This window comes from Anguilla rostrata, chromosome 3 (genome assembly GCF_018555375.3).
Source record: "Anguilla rostrata isolate EN2019 chromosome 3, ASM1855537v3, whole genome shotgun sequence".
Lineage (NCBI taxonomy): Eukaryota > Metazoa > Chordata > Actinopteri > Anguilliformes > Anguillidae > Anguilla > Anguilla rostrata.
In genome coordinates this window covers 45528488-45549708 of record NC_057935.1, presented here as the reverse complement: position 1 = coordinate 45549708, position 21221 = coordinate 45528488, and the positions used below count along the sequence as shown (strand labels likewise).

Below are 21221 nucleotides of genomic sequence, written 5' to 3'. Positions count from 1 at the left end.
ATGACTGAGCTCCACAATTAGCGGAGGAAATTCAGCTAATCACCACAGAGAACAATGTTAAACACCTAGTATGCTCTTCAGTGCCCTTAACAAAAATAATGCAAACCATACACTACATTTCACGGTACCACCACTTATGTCAACATTAAAGACCTATTACAGCTCTAAGAGCTAGTGTGAAAAACAATGGTGTGCGCACATTTCCAGTCTTTTAACACTGCCAACAAACACAATGACAAACATACACAGCACAACAAAATTACTGCCAAGAGACTACATCAAAGATAGTCACATTTCTTGAAGAAACATTTCTTTTTTTTGGAATTCCAGTATGCGACAAAACACCTTATCTCATGAGCTAGAAAGGGATAAAAGAAAAAAAGATAAACCTAATCTGAGCTAACTGTTTGTAAAACAACTATCTTAGTCCATTGATGTGATAGGTGAATTATTGGAAGTAGATTAATATGTAACAAGGCAACTTAGTGGAAGAGCAGCTAAGGTGATTCCTGGAGTTTAGTGTGGAGTGTAGAGCAGAATGTCTCAAATCAATTTTGAGTTCCCATACTAGGTTTCAGATAGCTCACTCCAGAAGCACCCCCCACCTCAGCATTCGGACTCTCTATTCCACTCCCACCCTCCGTGTCACTCATTGTAATGACAGTCCACCTCTGGAATTTCACAAGAGAGACGGAGACGCTCCATCTGGGATCCAGCTTATAGCTGAGCGAGAGAGAGAGAGAGAGAGAGAGAGAGAGAGAGAGAGAGAGAGAGAGAGAGAGAGAGAGAGAGAGAGAGAGAGAGAGAGAGAGAGAGAGAGAGAGAGAGAGTTGGGAAACAGACAAACACAGAAAGAAGTGTGGGCAAAGGAGTGTAGTTTCATCTGAGCACTGGTGAGAACTGCTCTGCAGGCTGTGCTGGGTGTGACACCAAGGGAGCAAATAAACACAAATCACTTTTTTAAATCAGTGATCTCGTGGAGAAACCCTGTACTGAGCAGTGGGTCTTTTTGTGCAGAAGAGACATGCTGCCAATCAGCTGGATCAGCGCACTGTCTGTCCTGCTGTGTATCTCCTTTGGTAGTGCAGACCTCTACAGGTGAGTTGACCTATTTATGCCTCTCTCTATTGATATGACAAGATATTTGATAATCTAGCGGTCATAGCATGCACATTCTCTCAAATACAGTCAGGTATTTGCTTGGGGTGTACAATGGTAATCCAGAGCAAGTTTGTAGTGCACAGTGAAAATCCAGAGCATGCTAACTCCATAATTTCTGCCCACTAATTTACAATACTGACTCTTCACAACAACTAGATTGTATGCAAGTGTGCCATCTTCAGAAAACTATACAAATGAAGAATAAAAAAATTTTAAGCCTATGTTTGCATACTCACTACCTGTGCAGTGTTTGCGATAAAAGAGCAGGGTTCTCTTTTCTTCTTGGAAAGTTGTTGCTTTGGAAGCACGCCTACACTTTCTCGCAGGCTGTGCCCGCGGCGTCGCTATGCGAGGCATGGGGTTTCGCCGGCTAAATGCGGTGAAGAGCGGCTGCTAATAACTGGGGGGACACCTGTCGCGCTCGGCAGGCCCGGCTCTATTCCGGTTGGTTTCAATTGGGTCTCGGTTTCTCTCAGACCATGCGGAGCCGGGGGGTCATTTTAGGAAGCCTCCCCGTTGTCTCAGAATCCCAGAAATCCGGGGCATTTAATTTAGCTCTGCATATAAGGGCAAAGGGTAAAAGAGTTCTTAGATCGCACATTTTTAATAGCCACTCTTTTAATTTAATGGGATTAGGTGGCAGACGTGGATTATTTTTAGTGCTTTAGTCCTGTTTTATCTCCACTCCTTGAGAATGAACCCTGAATCTTAACTGCCCTGACTGAGTGATTGCCATAATGGTTTTAGCTCACAGGTATGTGAAGTTGTACAGCTGAATATGTCAAATTGTTATGAATGTTCCTAGATAGCCTGAGTGCACTTCCTTGAAACCAAATGATAAATCAGCCTGTGTTTTTATTGGTTCCCATTTGTGTTTCTTCAGAAGTAAATTGTTTACAAGCAATTCTCCTGTCAGTTCTCAGAATTATTTAGGTTAGAATGTTATTTTAAGCCTATATTTAATTAGAAGGGGAAAGCTGTTTGATTAAACATAGGTTGCCTACTGGAGGAGTCTATTTTACACCAAGTGAAGGTTCTGTCTTAATAACATGATGATTATTAGTCCTGATCACTTCCTTAATCACTGATCACGAATCACATCCTCCTGGCCCTTCTGCAAGATGGTCTAGGCAAGGCTCTTGTTCTGTTTCTGTTTTGCACCCCAGGGGCATAATTAGCTCTGTGCAGATTAATCCCTCTGCTCAGTCAAGCACTGCGTGAGTGTTCTCTGTTGCATCACCATCCTGTTTGACCTTAATTTGAAGTTCAGAGTTACTAAATATTTTGTGTTCAATAAAATCTCCCCCAAATGGCTTGTCCCTAGATAAAAAGCTTCTATAGAATTTGTTTGAGTGTCACTTCCTCTTCAGTTCACTGGCTATTATTAATGAATGCAAAACAATGTTATGTTTTCTGCTCTTATTATGAATGATCCACTCGAGAAACTGATTCAATCTGGTCACAGAAGGTCAGGATTCCATTTTACAATTTTATGATATTGTTCATTGGAATTAAAACGAATCCTTAATCTCCATGACGGACATACATATGTCATAGCAATATGCAAGTACTGTATGCGACCATTCCAAACCAAGAGATTAAACTTTGAAACAATTACTATACAGGTGTTCAATAGAACAGCATTCAGTTTTTTCTAAAGATTAACTGCAAGGCCAGTTTTCATTTAATACAATGGTGCCACCACATCATTGAATCATGTGTAAACGGACTGCATTTATATAGCGCTTTTATCCAAAGCGCTTTACAATTGATGCCTCTCATTCACCAGAGCAGTTAGGGGTTAGGTGCCTTGCTCAAGGACACTTCGATACGCCCAGGGCGGGGATCGAACCAGCAACCCTCATCTTCAGTTCAATTGAATTTCATTTGTATAGCGCTTTTTACAGAGACACTCACTGTCACAAAGATGCTTTACAGAGGAAACAGGAAGGCAAAGTGGGCAAGACCTAGGCCTGAAAGTAAGCAATTAAAAAGCTAAAAAAAAAAATTTGCAGTGGGAAGAAATACACTCAAATGGCTACCAAGGAACAGGGCTATAGTGGGGGAGCCCATCCTCCGCTGGCCAGCCCAGTGTAGTAGTTAAAATAGAATGTAAAACATGTATTACATTTCACAGTTGGCAAGTTATACAGTTGAATACTTAACTGAAGTAATTTTGCATTATATATCCAGACATACAGTGTTTACTTTGTCATGACCTGTCACCATCCATGGTCAGGACAGCTGAGTCACTGTCTGTCTTCCCACAAGGACTGAAAATTTGCCCGTTTAACTGCATTGTGGTACAACCAACCCTGAACTCTGCACATTATTCCAAGTGGAATAACAAATGTATTTGAGGGTACAGTAAAGCAATGCACACTATACTCAATCGCTGTCTTGTATCTACCGTGGCATTTAATGGTAGGCAGTGCAGCAGCATGGTTAAGGAAGTAGGCCAGTGCAGCAGCATGGTTAAGGAAGTAGGCTTGCACCTCCATAGTTATAGGATTAATTCCCAGGTGGAATGCAGCAAGGCACATAATCTGAATTGCTTTAGCAAATCACCAGCTGTGCAAATAGATTGTGTGTAAAAAGAATGTGAGGGGTGTAAATTGCTCTAGATGAGTGCCTGCCAAATACCTTAAATGTAATATTTCAGGCTCGTGTGATGGCTCATGTGATGGTTGTGACACTGATAACTTGGCATCATTTCTGCTCCTTGCTCTTTTCCAAGTAGCACAGTATACGTGGCCAGATGTTGTATATAATCTCTGTTCTACCTGCACAGACACTACAGACAGGTGTCTGCTGGAAACCAGCCAGGTTTGTGTCGCTATGGCAAGACACTTGAGTGCTGCTATGGCTGGAAGAAGAACAGCAAAGGACACTGTGAGGGTAAGCACTTGCAGTGATCTCAGAGGGAGGGGGGGAGGGAGTAATTTATTGGCCAATGTAGTAAGCAATTTGTTCCTTACTACATGCTTGGCTCCTTTCACTGAAATAAATGTCTGGGTTTTTGGAGCCAGGCACTTGAACATGGTCCTCAATGCATGAACATCATGTCTGTTGTGTGAAAATTGAGGTCTATGCACCAAATTCTCTCCCACAGCGATAGCTCCATGGGGTTAAACATTAACATGCTTGTCAGTAGATAATTTGTAAAAGAGTAATTTGTGATCGTTTTGTGACTGTCAGAGCACACATTATTTCTCTTGCTTATGAAATAATATGTGCTCTGAGCTGAAATGTTGTGAACGGTTTTTGAATCATAGCTTTTGACATCCAGCATGAAGAGGTTTTGGATTTAGCTTTGAGTTTGTGATGAAAGTTGTAATTCAGTAATTCATTTCACAGTTGTGAAGCAAGTGCTGGTTTCTTTCTTTTTTTTCTACATACACAAATGTCTTACCCAAACCATTAGCCCTGCTTTGGAAAGTTTATGATTCTTTCTCATACAAAACAAACTAAAATACAGTTCTGAGTTGCTATCTCCCAATATCAACATACCATAATACAAGCTTTGAGTTCCTACTTCTTATATCGACTGCACTTCCTGTACACTGTAATTCAAATTTTTAGCCCTAACTCAAACTCTGATAAAAGTTCTTTTAACTCAGCTAGAGTGCATGTGGTCTTTAACAGACTCATGTCAAGTCTTTTCTGTGTAGCACCTTCAACATTAAAATGTCTATAAAATTTGTGGCCCCTGAGCGCACATCCAGCTAAAGCACTGGCTGTCAGAGCCCTGATGAGCCCCACGGTCTGGAATTGAATCCTGTCTGTGCCTGTGCCAGCTGGCCAAGAGTCCTGCTGTGCGCCGCACAATTAGCCTTAGCATTGCCCAGGGCAGGAGGGTTTCTGCGGACAAGTTCATTTCTCACCTTGCAGTACAACAGAGGTCCCCTCTGTTCCTCTGGGTGTCTACAGTCCGTGCCAGCAGCAGGATATTTACAGAGCTACAGTGCAATAACTTTGCAGCTGCACAGGTGAATTGTGGAGAGAAAAGGTATCTGCTAATGTGGGGGCTTTCAGAATAGGGGGGGGGGGGGGCTGGGGGATAAAAAGGGGATAAACAGTCTGTTAAAGTAGAAAAACGTCCTTACCTGCCTCAGGCAGTGAGTCATCCTTCCATGAATTACGATTTGTGATTTTTCAGCCAAAAATAAAAATTGGAACAAAATGACATATGGATATAAAAAAACTGGCCTTGAATTTGAAAAAATATGGGGTTCTACTTTTTGCCAGTTGACTTCGGTATTAACCATTGCTGCTGTGGGTCGTGCTTTTTTCTTTTTCTTTCCCAGCTCAGTGTGGTCAAGGCTGCAAGCATGGAGAGTGTGTGGGGCCCAACAAATGCAAATGCTTCCCCGGATACACTGGAAAAGCATGCAACCAAGGTCAGTGGCCTTGAGGAAAGGGTAACTTCCAGTCAAGTTGGTCTCCTTTTTTTATTGGGCTTTCTCTGTTTCTCCTGTTAAACCAACGAGGGCGGTCCAGCTGTTTGAGAACACTAAGCCCCCCTGCTCTACAACAGCTGGCCCAGTATGTTCCCCTCTCTGAGAAAGCCATCATTATTATCTCCGCTCCTTCTTTATGGGGCCTGCTAATCCTAAACCATGCACAGACATAAGCCATCCCACTGCTCAAAGAGACCTGAAATATGTTATATTGCACAGGCAGAGATTTTCTTGTACAAGCATGGACAAGAAATACATATTTCTCCATAGATGTTGCTGAAGGGGCTACAGAGCAGGAATGGTTGCCCCTTTAATATGGAATTCCGGTCATCAGTCAGAAAAGAAAAAAGTAATAAATAGACCATTTGGCCAAAACAATTTTTTTAATGACCCCTCACTCGACAATATCAACCTCAGAACCCCACTGCAAACAATGGTGCATCCCATGTATGATGCCTAGTTGCCTACCATTTCCGCCGCTGCAGATAATGATTAAGGAGATTTAGTGGAAGCTGCAGTTCAGACAAAACAATGGAGATTTATATTCATAGCCTATATAATTATTCTGATTTCATAAATAAAACAAAATACATGTTGTTATTATCCTAGCCCTCATAGATTTCTCAAATTCAAAGCGTTCTCCTATTTACACAGCCTAAAGACAAATGTTAATGTATATGGCATAATATATATGGCTCAGAATAGATGCCAAAGATTTGACACGTGATACGGATGCCAATGAGGATAAGACGTACGATTTGATTTGTGGGTGGAGGTAGAGTATCAGCCTATTCTTATGAACAACATTAGGATCAGCCAGTCACCCATGAGAGAGTTAGTGAGTGGACCAAGAAGAGGAGTAATGACCACTTCTTTCCACAGATCTGAACGAGTGCGGACTGAAGCCACGCCCGTGTGAACACCGCTGCATGAACACGCACGGCAGCTACAAATGCTACTGCCTTAATGGATACGCCCTCACTCCGGATGGATCCTGCACCAGTGAGTAGTCCTGGGAAGTTTGATTCTTTAAAATGAATCAGTACATTCAAGTCAGTACATCAAAATTAATCCAACATTTGTGTTGTTGAGTCTTTTGAGTTTTCTCAGACTTCACCATGTACTAGTTACAGGATGCCTCTGTTTGGTAGCACTTGCTTTGGCGGACATACTTCCTATCTGCCTGGCTCTAGCTCGAGTCTCGCTCTTCATAGCAGGATGTAGGTGCCTGAGATGAGTCATTGCTCTTTTGTGCAGTTCCAACATTATTTGCCCATATCATTTTATATCCATATATTTCAATTTTTCATGTTTTGTTGTTAACTGAAATAAAGACTTTTGCAGTTAAGACCTATCAATTGAAAATAAGTTAAAAAAATTTTTTTTAATTATTCTCAATTTAAGGACAACAATATTTACTCAAATTGAAATAACTGTCTTTTACAGACACTCAGACTCAGACACAGACAGACTCAGCTGGGTTTTGTAGAGAAATATCTCTTATGCTAATTTCTTTATATTTACTAAATGTGGGGAATATGCCCTCCAACGCTATTTATAAAGTTTAAATTATCATCAGAGTCATCAACATTATTACAAACTAAACACTTGTTTCAAGCATACCATTTCCTGTTTCTGTCTGTCTCACTGCTCCTTGCAGCAGGCATTAGTAGTACATACTGTACATACACTCAATACATGTGCAAGTCTTTCCTCTTTCAGTACCTTTGGAGAAGTCCTTGATTAATTCAGTGTAAGACGTACAAGTCTGAGGTGAACAGGAAAAGTTTCCCGCAAACATCCACCTCATTGAGTGTGCGCCAGAGCCTGAAAACTTCTGATAAATAAATAAATAAAGTCCATTCGTTAGCAACGATTTAAAATCACCAGGTACAGGGAAAGGTTGTCCAGAGGGAAACATTTATGTTCTGCATGTGTCCCTCATACAGCACTTTCCAAAACTACTTAGACAAATAGAATCTTGGTGCTTGTTCAGACACTCAACATCAGTAAATAAGGGAACAATATAATTTGACAACGCTGCAGTTAAGTAAGTTCTGTTAATAATTTATCCTGTGGTCTGAATTTCACTGAAGAACCATAATATGTACACAGACCTACATGGAGTGCTTAGCCCTGGAAATTGAGTTGTTTTTCCATAAATGCTTTTTCCTGTGGTGAGCACAGACTGTAAAAAAAAAAATGTAGTGAGCTTCCATTGGAAGGCTACATTTACACCGCAGGTCTTGATGCCCTGTTCCAATTTTTTGCCTATATTCATTTTTTTTAACCACCCGTTTGCATCGACTTTTAAACGTGACCCATATCCAATACCCGTGTTAACAAGGTTTACACTTGAAACAACCCGCATGCGTACACGAGGGTTTAGATACCGATACGAAAGTAAACAACCGCACCGCCACAGCCATATCGCAACGGACACAACATGAGACAGAAATAAGAACTCAAGCTATTGCTTTTTAAAGCATCTTAGGCCCACAATGAACATCCCCTATATTTGGCCTATACTACCTCTCCGCCCTACAGGATTAAAAAGTACATAACCTTGGTATTCATCCACCAGATATGAGAAATTCTGATATGTATGTTTAGATGACAGTCACAATGGCAGACATCAGATTCCTATTGGATTTATTTCCATACATGAACATGGCCCAAAATGGATCTGAAAATATCCAATCCCATGTGCTTTTTTCCGCTTTACATGTTCATAGTACAAATCTGATCTGTGCCCCATCTGAGCAAAAAATTGGGTCACTTTTACCAGGCGGTGAAATAGCCATAGTTGTTGCGGAGGCCAAGCTCAGTCAACATTTGCCCTGTTTAATGTATTATATTTATTTTCCTCACAAACAAAAAAACTACTGTCTTCATCTGTTTACAAAATTAGCATCGTATATTTGTTTAGAAAGCTACATTTTCAGAGAACTATGTTTTGCCAACAACAACACATGACTGGCCTACATTTGTTTAGCCTATTCCTTTACACATCAGCTTTCACAATACTCTGTACCTCTAAACAATTATTTTAATTGTTAATGTGTAAGGGCAAATGTACAATTCGTGCCTAAAGCAGATATGGTGACATATTTGCTTGCTATGTGACATTCAGTGACGTGCTTTGTTGCTCCTCAAATGCCATGGCCTGCAGATTCCAGGACATGTGCCCAAGCGCACTGCCAGTATGGGTGTGAGGAGGTCCAGGGGGAGATCCGTTGCATCTGCCCCTCAGGGGGGCTTCAGCTAGGGCCGGACGAGCGCACATGCATCGGTAAGCACATCCGACGTAGTGATGTAAGAGTGATGTCTCATGAATCCAATATCGGGGGGAGCTGCAATGGCTTGTCTGTCAGTTTGCACCAATTTAAGTATTTTTATTTTCGACAGTGAAAATGCTATACTGTGATTGGTTTAACTCACTGAGTGACTGATAGCATGTGTTGCCCCACCTTTTTTGACTAATCTGACCTCCCCCTGACTGAGGGCTTTTACCGAGTGAAACTGGATACTTTTTTTTTAAGTCAGGCAGCTATCTTACATCATCAAAGCGGTCAACCCTGTCACAGAGCTCTATAAACAATCCATTCAGGCACAGCAGATTTGTCCTTGGGCACTTCACATGAATCGTAAAATTGCCTACCGCCTGAGTGATAGAGGTGATAGTGTTTCTTCCCACAAGACTGCAGGAGCTGAATCAGATCCAGTAGGCCACTGAAAATGAATCAGAGCTCTGTTGTGGATCACATGGGATATGTATACCCTAGGGAATCTTTTTCCACCTCCCTTTCAGGCCCTTAGCAGTTCAGACCTGAAATAACATTACTATGAATCATACAATGAATCAGTAAGCATATTTCATATCGGCTTTAAAAAAATAATAGTCCAAAAAACTATATAAAGAGTAGCTCTCCATTTAATTAACTCACTTTATCATGTCAATGAAGTGGGCTGTAATTGAACCTTTGCATGCTGAATATCTTTTCAATAGAATTTCTAATGACAAATAGGACAATTTACAATTCAGTTCAGCTGTAAATACTGTCTTCCAGAGTGGAATTTATTAGAGTATAAATGTAAATTGCAAAGGGAAAAAAAACAATGTGAATGTCTTCCAGTCATGTTTTGATTTGCAATGCTTTGTCATCCTCACTCCATAATTATAAAACAGATATTGATGAATGCGCGTCTGGAAAGAATCTTTGCCCCTACAACAGAAAATGTGTCAACACCTTTGGTAGCTACTTCTGCAAATGCCGGGCTGGATATGATCTTAAATATGTTAATGGAAGATATGATTGTGAAGGTATGCTATGAATTTCTTGTGCATATTATTATTATTATTTTATTATTTTTTTAGTAGTAGTATTTTGAAAGTAATAATCATAAGCATAACATGTGAAGTGGTGTATAATGTTGTGTTTGAACAATATTGTAAAATTTTCTGTAACTAAACAAAATTTGAATTTTGAATACACAGTGTGTGTGTCTGTGTGTGTGCGTCTGTGCATGTGTGTGCGTCTGTGCGCACGCGCGCGTGTATGTGAGGAAAGGGGGCTTGCCTTGTTATTGAATGTGCTTGTCTATATAATGCATTTATATAGACTAGCACATTCACCATCTTGAATGATCCTTCCTGTGTGATAGCAATAAGGACCCAGACTAGTTGTTGTACTTTCAGACATTAATGAATGCGTGACTGGGATCCACAAGTGCAGTCACCATGCCGACTGCCTCAACACGCACGGATCCTACAAGTGCAAATGCAGGCCAGGATTCAGGGGAAGTGGATTTGAGTGCTCTGGTAAGCAAAAAAAAAAAACCTTAAAAATGCAGATGTTAACTGAGAAATCATGAAAGTAAGATTTTTGCCTTTTGGGTTTAAGTTGAGAAATGCATAGGTCTTACTGTATATTCTCCCATTGGAAGTACGTTTGTGATGGTGTACAGAATTGATTGATCTTATTTATTTAGAACGCTCATGACTTTTACAGTGAAGATGACTTTCTTTGCGAGAAGACGAAAAAAAGAAAAATAAATAAATAATAATCCAGACAGACTTTGTAGTATTGACCAGGCCACGTATTTCATTCGTGGTCTGCAAATGTTGTGGAAGAAGAGCACTGCCAAGCCCAATTTCCTATGTCCACATCTATGCACTCTACAGATGCTAGAGAGGGAGAGCCCATGATTGAAATTACACCTGTGTAAATATCTGCCATTGAATGAAACTGTTTCCACAACCTGGAGAGAAAGGAGGGAGGGGAGGAGGGGTGTCCTGGCCTCTGTAGTCCATGTAACTGGCTCGGTTGACAACGTGATGAGAGCTGTCTGTTTTTCCAGTCGACTTGAAGGCCATGGAATCTGTGTCCCTTTCTGTCTTGTAGTCAAGCCATTTTATCAAAGTTCACGGGACGGGGACAAAGGCAACACTGATGAGATCCGCAACGGTGAGACTGTGTAGGGTGAAAAGGCTTTTGGCTGTGCCTGCGTCCCACCCCCTCCCCACTGTGCCCCCTCGTCCCCGTCCCCGTGCCCACGTACCTCACGCATCTGCGCTTTGTGCCTTCACCTCACTCATCTTACAATGCCCAGATGATCCACAACAGGGGCGTCTAATCGTATCCACCTGATTCAAATAATAATTTAATCATGGTTTTTCAAGCAAGGCCATGAGTCTTTGTGGCTAAGAGGGAAACTTGACTGTTACAGCCCTTATCTGATATGACTGGACAGCCCCCAGCAAGGGATGAGTAACGTTTGGCTTTAAACAGGACCAACCATTCTGCATCCTGTTTTTGATTGTTTTGAGTGAATAGCAGGTCTCTGTTTCAGTTGTGCAATAAGTAGAAGCAGCATTTGCAGAAGGTGAATTTCACTTGCATCTTGGGATAGCATTACATTTATACCTTTTCAATATATCATTTGAATCAATTTTACCAAGGAAACTTGAGTGCATTACGTAAGAATTACTTACGTAAGAATTACTTGGATTGTAAGAATGTGGAGCTTGGTAATGTCGCAAAGGCTTTTGGTAACAGCAATAAGTTGCACACATTTAATCAGAAAACAATGAACAAAAATGTCCATAGTTGTTGGCAAAACAATCAAAAGCTGGTTAAGGGCTATAGCATGTGCAGTACTACCCAAGCTGGTATTCTAATCATGTTCTAATTATGTTCTAATTGTGTATGACAAGATATGTCGAGTGCATATAATGAAGAGAATATTTGATATTTTGAATTTTTAATAATAATTACTATTATTATTATTATTATTATTATTAGTTGTAGTAGTAGTAGTAGTTGTAGTAGTGGTAGCAGTGGTAGTAGTAGTAGTAGTAGTACAAGTAGAAGCAGATGTTGTGGTAGTATTTGGCCCTGACCAGTAAAAGCTGTCACCACTGTGTTCATGGAGAGACATTGGAAGCCCTTCTCTAATGGCTTGGAGAATGGTTCAACTTTAGAGAAAAAATTATTAAAGTCTTTCTCATAAGACCTCATGATGAATGTTTGTCAATGAACTAATTACTGATTAGCCATTACCAATGGTATTACCAAGACTCCCCTGTCATCTTTTAACATATGTATCATAAAGGCATGTGCTTGATGGCTGAAAGGCTTTAAGAAAACTGCAGCTAGGAATGCTGAGCATGGACATGGATGTGGCTGTTGGGTAATGTACGGGTGTTTTCATTACCTGAGGCACCATATGTTTGTGTAGGTCACCTAAGGGAAGACTATGCATGAACGTAAATGAGAACAAAAAGATGTATTTAGGATGTTTGGCAGACCATTGATTAATCTTTGTCCTGTAGTCATTCCCAACCCCTCTCTGAAGTCTCCTCGAATTTTGGGAGGCAGTAAGCTGGACAGAGAGCTGATCAAGAACGCGATCCTCGAGCCTGCGGTCACACCATCAACAAGGACGCAACCATTTGACTATGAAGGCGAGGTCTACGTCGGGAACCCTGGGGTGGATGAGAAGCAGGAAGGCTTGCTTGAGGAAGAAGAGGAGGAGGATGAAGATGACAGTCAAGGGAACCAGATTGACAAAGAGGAGCAGAGTCGAAGAGGAGATGTTTTTGGTGAGTCTTTGTTCTGTCCAATACATGCACCCTATCACAACCCATGGCATTCCCTAATGAAATATCCATTCAAAGGCTTTCCTGAATGTGATAATGCCAATCTGTCTGCCACAATGATTGTGACATGGTCTTTGCAAACGTATGCATATTTTCAAATTGTATTTAAAAAGATTAATGGAGTCCCATGGAGTTGTACAACATTTGAACATTTGTTTTGTTTTTATTTGAAATTGCAAATGATACACAGCAAAGTTAAAACATTTGATGAAATTCATGTTGTTAATTAATAGTAACAGGGCACCTAGAAGATTCTTAGAGTCTGTGTACTTTACTGTTTTTTCCTAGACTGGCAGTGTGACACAACATTAACTGGCTAAGATTAGTAGTAAAAAATATATATAATTTATATATTTGTCAGGTATATCCAGAGGATTTATGATTTCATAATCAGGAATGCTAACAGTCTCAGTATAAATCCACAATGGATCCACGTGGCAAAGATTTAACACATTTAAAGCTGTGAGCTAAGAAGTTAACTTAAGCTTTTCATGCTTTTGTGAAAGGTATGCTGCAGGTTTTGTGCTTCCAGGTTTCAGTGGTTTGCAGTTCTGCCAGAATATCCTTAGAGATTTCCTCTCCACGTGCATTGGCAGATGTGAAAGTGATCTTCTGTGTCACTGCGGTTGGAGGAAAGAGAAAACAACAGTTATATATATATATATATTTAATTTCATCCCTGTTTCTAGTTTGATAAAATGCCGCATACCCTTCGTAGACTCATCTACAAAACAAAACCACTTGCGAAGGGGCTTGTGACGATGACACCCCCAGATCACCCCAGGGGGTGGAGTTGGATCAGGCCCCAGTTCTGCAGACAGCAATGATTCAGGCTGGGCTCCCTCTCTCTCGCCAACTCGCCAGCGGGCTCTGATCTTTATCGGGTCCAATCTGACAGTGGGGGGTTTGGGTTTCCTCTGAGCTCAGGAAGCAAGAGGAGACAGGTCTGGAGACGTCCGTCAGCTCGGAGGAGGAATTTCGCTCAGACCGAGTGAGAGTCCCCAGAGCTGAGACGCGACACTCCCAGCATCCTCTGCTTCAGGAGGAGGAGGGGTGGCGGGAAGAGGGGAGGGGCTGGAGAGGTGGAGAGGCACAAGGATACAGGGGTCCTCTTATTATTGTCTCCTGAGAACAGCTGTTGAGCAAACATGCCTGCTTCACGCTATATCTTTCATCAGCCTTGAAAGCCCCTCTCAAACACCCATCCACCTCTCTAGAAGGTTCAATTAGCAAAGCTGGGGTACATCTGGTTGTCTGAGGCCACTTAAAAGATGCAGAGCACGAGCCACAGGATTCTGTGGTTGTGAGCCGTCCTGTTGAAAGATAAAATAACAACCGGGCAAGTCCATGCCCGCTGATGAAAAATCTGGTCTGTTTGTTTTTGTGCGTGAAAGGTCTCTCTTCCCAGTATATAACCTTTGATGAATGAGCGGCCATTTCTCTTCATTTTCACATTCCGACGAAACACCTTTATCCTGGGTGATTGCCATTTTACATGCCATGAGTTTATGCAGCTCAGCATATTGTCTTAGGCAATTTAAAATAGCATTCTATTCATACAAACACATTTGCAGACATAACAAAGTACTTTTATAGTTTCAAGCATAGGTTTTTTTCCTGATGAAAATGTATGCAGTGAAAACAAATTCCTACGGAAGTCATACTTTCCACTTGCTGTATTATTCAATGGAATAGTTCAGTCACACCTAATTAAACAGAACTGGCACTTTAGCTCTGATGCATATTGAAGATAAGCCAGAACAAACATACCAACTATGACATGTTTAATTACATAGACGAAGCGGCACAATCCTTGATCTCATTGTATATCAGCACTGGGTCAAAGTCAGCACTGGGTCAAGACACATTTGGTGCAGTGTTTAACAAACCGTATTAGGTCTCTGTGTTATGGATCTCTATAGATTTTCTGTTACAGAAACTTAAATGTTTTAAAAAATTGATCATTAAAAGGCAGTGCTGAAAAGTCAACTTTATGCAGTTTGCAACTTGTTTGAAAGCTGTGATTAAGTGCACTATCCTGTTTCCTCAGCAGTTCCCAGAGAGTTCCAGTCAGTATTTGGTCCAGAGACAGAGGTAAAGGAGATTCCTCTACCTCTTGGCCAAGATGGTAATGTAACTTTTCTGTTGTCACTATTTTTTATTTTTTATTTTTAAATACTTCTTTCTTTTCTTATGCCAATATGTAGTACACTAAAGTATTTACCAGCCATGCTGATTGGTACAGCCTCTGTTACCAATATGGGAGAGCACAGTCAAATATGTGCTGTCATGCCACTGCTTCTTTTTCATGCAGTCTACAAATTGAGCTTACACAGACAGAAGCTGGGAGAAGATGTGCAGCTTGAGCAGGCAGACTGTGGGTACCTGGTTGACCAGCGGGGGTTCGTTAGTAAGCAATAAGACAGGTTCATCTCAGTCTACTGAACCTCCCTCTCTGCATGATGCTACAGCCAATTATCCGTCACCCTGCGGAGCCAATGGTAACAGTTGGAATAGATGCAGTCTAAATTTGATACCAAACCATGGGGCAATTAACAGAATACTGGCAATTAGCGAGCACTTTCCGGTGTTTTCTGGAATATTGCTGGAGCACTGCTGGAGATTTTCTGGAACGGATTGCGTCGAGTGAGGCAGAGTGTTTTATGTTTGCCAGTGGGAGATGGTGAAGTTTGATTGAGGCTGGCAGTAGAATTCATGCTTTCAGACTGCAGATACTTGTAAGAGCCTGAAGGGACTTTACTTTTAGTTTGCTCGAGGTAGAGAATTTTGAGTTTGAATATGATACTCAAACTTAGAACTCATAAAAATCATATATGATATCCATTAGATACGCTCTTGCCTAGAGGTAAAATCTGCCAAAAGGTAAGTTTTTTCATTAGGAATAAAAAATGAGTCATCAAACTAAAGCAGCTGATTTATACTGATGAAAGGAGGTGGGAAAGTACTGAAGCTGTAGCTGCCTCCCTGGGGTTTAGGTCAGTATGGGGAATAGGTACTCAGCTGCAACAGGTACAAGCAGCCTGGTAGAAAGTGGATAGGGCTGTTAAAGAGCTTATTTTATTGTGAAAGTGATTTGGAAGCACAACCATTGTTTTTTGAGTTGCAAGACGGGCTTAATTTTGCATAGTCTGCAGATACTCCAGAGAAAAATATACAGGTTTTCAGCCCTGAAAACATTTGTGTTTGGAACTATTGGGAAAAGACAGGTCTGTGAGCTCTACAGCAGTACAACCACATACAACAGACCCCTTAGAGATTTACCAGACACATGGAGGGAAACTCAATGACCTGCATGAGGGCACTGTACAAGGGACCAAAAAAAAAACAGTAGAAAACTTTTCATGCTACATTAGCTGCAAATGTTTTCAAATGCTTTTCTGATGATGGTTCATCCAGATACATCTGTTTTTTTTTTTTCTTGTTTCTTGTTTCACTTTTCTTCATAGCATATTTATAGATTTTTTGATGTTTCGTTGTTTATTCATTAACATAAAAAAAGACAATTTAACAAGTACTATGTGTAACTTCAAATATAATCTAAAGACTATGCAAAATAGGGTGGGGTTTCTGTGTGGAGTTTGCCCCATGTCCACGTGAGTTTCCACTGGGTAATCTGTTTTGCTCCCATAGTCCAAAAGCATGCCGGGTAGATTAATTGGAGAGTCTACATTGTCCCTAGGTATGAGTGTGCGAGTGAATGGTGTGTGTGTGCCCTGCGATGGACTGGGGAACTGTCCAGGGTGTATTCCTGCCTCACCCAATGCATGCTGGGATAGGCTCCAGCACCCCCCACGATCCTGAACATCAAGTATAGATAATGGATGGATGGATGGAGTATTGCAAAATACTCAATTACAATGTAGGAAATGACAAAGACCCAATTGCCAAAACAAGTCCAATTTACAGTTATTTGTATGTACAACCATGTGCTTTCATATCCCCCACCTCAAGTGCATTAATGATAGAACTGATTTATTGTATCTGAACAAACTGTCCTCTGAGATATGACTGTGTCTTTCAGAGTTTATCATGGACTGCAACTTTGACCAAGGAGTTTGTGAATGGGTGCAGGACAGGGAAGACGACTTTGACTGGAAAGAGGCCTACCATGATAACGGTAGCGTTTGTTACATGTTTCTGTCTGTGGATGTATTTTCACTGATAGTATGCTCAAATGTATGTACCACTATGTGCGCCTGATATATATTAATGTTCATGGCTCTACAATGTGGCAGTAAGGGTCCAGCTGGTACTTAGATTGCAGTCTCCCGAGAAAATAAAAATAGATTTCTGCTAGAAGCAAGGTAAGTTGTCCAATAGAGGGAGCTCCTCCACCAGATCATGAAGAAGCACTGGGGAGTCTCATGCTACTGATATTAGTGAAGACCTATGGAAGTACTGGAACTTCGGCAGAATTTTTCTCCACATTTGTCTCTCCCTTGCCTGTTCTCTACGCAGTCACTGTAAACTGAAAGCCAGTTCACAGATGATGCTGTTGCATCAGTCTCCTTGTTTTGTGTCTGTACGTGAATTGACTATTGAAAACCTGTGTGTACAAATCGATTCCCTTCCCCTTATCTAAGTGAGTTAGCTGCACCACACCCTCTGAAGGCTACACGTGTAATTGTCTCTGTGCAGCCTGGACAAATTACACTACAGTTTAATTCAAGGTTGGGATTGCCTTTTTCAGAGTGGTTGCTCAAAAGAGATTTGCCCCTATAAAGGTCCCGAAAAGAGAGACTTGCCTCTGATAAAGCTCCTAAAGAGAGGCTTACCCTAATGAATAAGCTGTTTACGTACAATGTGAAATGTGATGGCCACTGATATTCCTGTATACATGGTAATCAAAGTATAGCAAATAAACCCTGTAGGACAGGCATACATTTTCCCAGTAACAGTATTATTTGATAGAAATGCTCACTTTTATGTTATCGTGTGTTTTTTTTTTTTGTTTTTTTTTTACACTTACAGTATAGAGAACAGTCAATCCCAGGAAATGCTTTCTCAGCTTTTTGGGTGTGACAATGGCAAGCGAAGTAAAATATGACAGATTCCTTGCAAAATGGAACATACAATTATTTTCCAAATAAGGTGTTTATATGACTGTATATTCAGTTTACTATAACAATATCCCACAATTGATACCTATTACTCATAACCAGGATACTGGCTTATTCAGTTTATGGTTATCAAAATAAGGCATTTATTGTATGTCATTGTCAGATTACTTTTTGTTTAACATCAAAATAATAATGTGCATGTAAATGCAATCACTGCATCATAACTCACAACAACTAATTAGGCCACATGGCTATCACATAATGCTATATTAGTAATTGGGAAACAGAAGCAACTTTTTTCTATTCTTGAGACTCCATTTTAGAGGTTTTTGCATGACAAAGACAAACAAGTTATCTCATAATTTAAAAAGATAGCTTTTGGGATCACCATCTCTTCTATCTCATGCTCACCTCCCTTCTGAAGGCAAAGAGTACTACATGGCTGTGAGTGGGCCTCTGGGAAAGAGGAAGGACATGGCCAGGCTCAACCTGGTCCTCAGTGACCGCGCCCAGAAAGGAGGCTTCTGTCTCACCTTCAACTACCGTCTGGTGGGACGGCAAGTGGGCGCGCTGCGGGTCCTGCTGGACAACGCCGGCTACCCCGTGTGGGAGCAGAGCCGCAGCCAAAATCAGAACTGGCAGACGGAGCTCCTCACTGTGGCCTGGGAACAGGAGCCTCCCAAACTGGTAAAGAGCACTCAAACACACATCGTCAATGTATCATTCACACATAAGTACACCTGTAGATTGAAATCTATATGTTTGAAAGAACAGTGGTGCTAAGCAGGCAGGATATTCACATACAGTATGAAAATAAGTCTTAATCTGATAACCTCTGAATAGACTAACCTAAAGAAAGAAGAGAACAAGTAAAAGTTATGTAGTATTTAATGATGCAGAACTGACATTTTTACATCTGCGATATCTTCCTCAAATTCAAATCATGCAGCTTGGAGAAAAATTATATGACACTGCTGTGAAACAGTTCCAGTGGCCTACTGGCCTTGTAACTTCTCCAAGATGTTGAAAGTAACAAGTAACAATAATGGCATCAACCTACAACTGTTTAAAATGGCTTTAGAGTGTTGAATTATTTTGCTAGTAACAGAAGTATAAGCGGTATAAACCACTACAGGCTCAGCAGTTGATGAAAATGAAAGGGTTATGGGTCCCTCAGCTTGGCCTTGAAACTGCATGGTTTTTCATACAACTGCAGAGCCCATCTTGGTTTACACATAAACACTTTATTATGATGGATGTATGGTTGAATTAAAAAAAAAAAAAAAAACGTTGTCTGGATTTTGCCCATCAGAATTGTGTTTAATCTTGTCTGTTTCCTCTGTTCTTCCATAGATCATTTTTGAGGCCGAACGAGGTAAAGGAGTTCGGGGAGAAATCGGGCTGGACAATGTTGTCCTAACCTCCGGGCCCTGTCAAGATGACAAATCCGTCATCGTTTAAGCAGCTGCAAACTTCATTGGCATGCAAAACGCAGGTCTTACTTCTGATACACGTGTTCAGCTGCCCATTGCCTCTAGCTTCACAGAAAGGTATAGCCAGGGGAAAGGAAAATGTTTACAGATACTTCATTGTTAACTAAGGAATAAAATCCACACTGTACTGTATCTGAGATATTGTTATTTTGGTAATGCCTAGCATTCGTCAAAATGAAAATATGCACCATGTTCTAAGCTAGATCTGTACTTGTTAAGTGCCATTCAGTCATTTTCACAGGATGCTTAATTGTATCTGCATTTTTAGAAATTTCCAAGTGTAATTTCTCAAGTGTCTTATTTCTGGTTTTGTACAAATGCACGCACCAAGTAAAGACTTAATGATCCACAGTCTGTGTTTTCACCATGACGAGGAGCCTTAAATCCAAAGTGCCTTAAACAAATAAAGGCATCTAAGGTTCTCAGTTACTCTTTACTATTGCAGAAGCATTTTTGTTGTTTTTTGTTGATGTGTCACCAATTATTTTTTTTTTATTTTTTTTTTGCAGTGTGGTGCGTACACAGTAAAATAATTTTGTGTTAAATCAACTCTTAGTGAGTACATATGGTCCCAAATGGACTCAAATCTCGTATATACTCTGTTAGAGTTTAATTAACAATAGACATTTTACTGTGTCAATGCATAAATAAGACATTTTAAATGTGTACCATAGTCACTGGTTACATAGAACACTTGTAAACACATATAAACATATAAACTTACATATATGTGTAGGTTTCATCGTGAAGTTTTTCCATTGACAGTATTACTCATTGTCAATATTGATATAGTAACATTGTAACTATGCATACATGTTGTAATTTATGCTTTCGTACTGTATTAAAAAAAGGTTTGTTTTTAATGGGTGCTTTGTTTTCATGTATTTTTTTTTTATCATACCTGAAAATACATTTGGAAACAATACAAAATGCAAAAACAACTGACCATAAAATTAACTTGATCTGCTATGGTGGCTATGAGTATTGGAAAGCTGCATGTAAAATTAAAATATTTAATTTAAATCTAGTCTATTTAAAATAGATTCGATTGAAATACAAAATTTAGTATTTATAACATATGAGGGCAATAAATCTTTTCATTCCCTTCAGTGAATTATATGAAGCTGCTCTGAGATAGCAATATTTAATTGCATCTTTTTTGCATTAATTGCTGACTGTGATGTAGCTCAGTTATATGCAAAATTAAAAAGGCGACTGAGAATTATGTGGAATATTATAAACCAATACAACCTTTCTTGGTACATGTGACTAGTGCTGTGTGGTGAGCATGTGCCTGTTTAATCTGCAGTTGGGAGCCCTCGGGTCCTCTACTGAACTTCGATGAGTCTGAAGTCAGACACCATCACATATAGCTTCATATGGGCGCCCATGCACATTATGAATAACCAAAGCACTGTTTTAACTCAAGAATGTAACAAAATTATTCAGCTTGTCTTGTTGTACAACGATGTTTTGCGACAGGGACATTTTTTACTTGATCTCTGCAGTTATGTCTCAGTTCAGGTCCCAGCTTTGGAGTATGAAGAAAGGGAACCAGAAATTTTATCAATGTATGAACAGTGCCAATATAATGATAAAATTGATCATGTATTTACTATAACTGCCCAGGATCCAATGTTGAAATTGCGATGCATTACTTCTACCCACATGTTTCTCATTCCAAACAGAAAAAAAAACCTTTATTCTTCTAATGTTATCCTTTATTGACTCATTTCACATGGATGGTTTCTCATTGCTGCTTGCCAGTTTATGTCTTATTTAAAATAATCATTTTGAATATTCTTTAACTAAATGTATGTTTTAATTAAACTAATTTAAGAAAAAATGCTGTGATTTAAGGGAG

At 40.2% G+C, this 21221-nt stretch overlaps 1 protein-coding gene across 7 annotated transcripts; it reads left to right on the top strand.

Moving 5' to 3' along the window:
• Nucleotides 1-693: 693 nt before the first annotated feature.
• Nucleotides 694-20225, top strand: LOC135250986 (epidermal growth factor-like protein 6). Of its 7 annotated transcripts, XM_064327893.1 has the most exons (14): nt 694-893; nt 1018-1098; nt 3953-4059; nt 5469-5561; nt 6504-6623; nt 8794-8913; nt 9811-9945; nt 10306-10443; nt 11027-11089; nt 12457-12726; nt 14834-14911; nt 16826-16921; nt 18289-18551; nt 19218-20225. In XM_064327893.1, exons 2-14 carry the CDS (start codon nt 1025-1027, stop codon nt 19323-19325), a joined length of 1665 nt encoding a protein of 554 aa, XP_064183963.1. In that variant the 5' UTR covers nt 694-893; nt 1018-1024; the 3' UTR covers nt 19326-20225. The 7 variants fall into 7 exon arrangements, with proteins under 7 accessions (XP_064183963.1, XP_064183966.1, XP_064183965.1 ...); XM_064327896.1 differs by having other exon boundaries at nt 694-1098; nt 10321-10443; nt 14837-14911; XM_064327895.1 differs by having other exon boundaries at nt 694-1098; nt 10321-10443.
• Nucleotides 20226-21221: the final 996 nt, after the last annotated feature.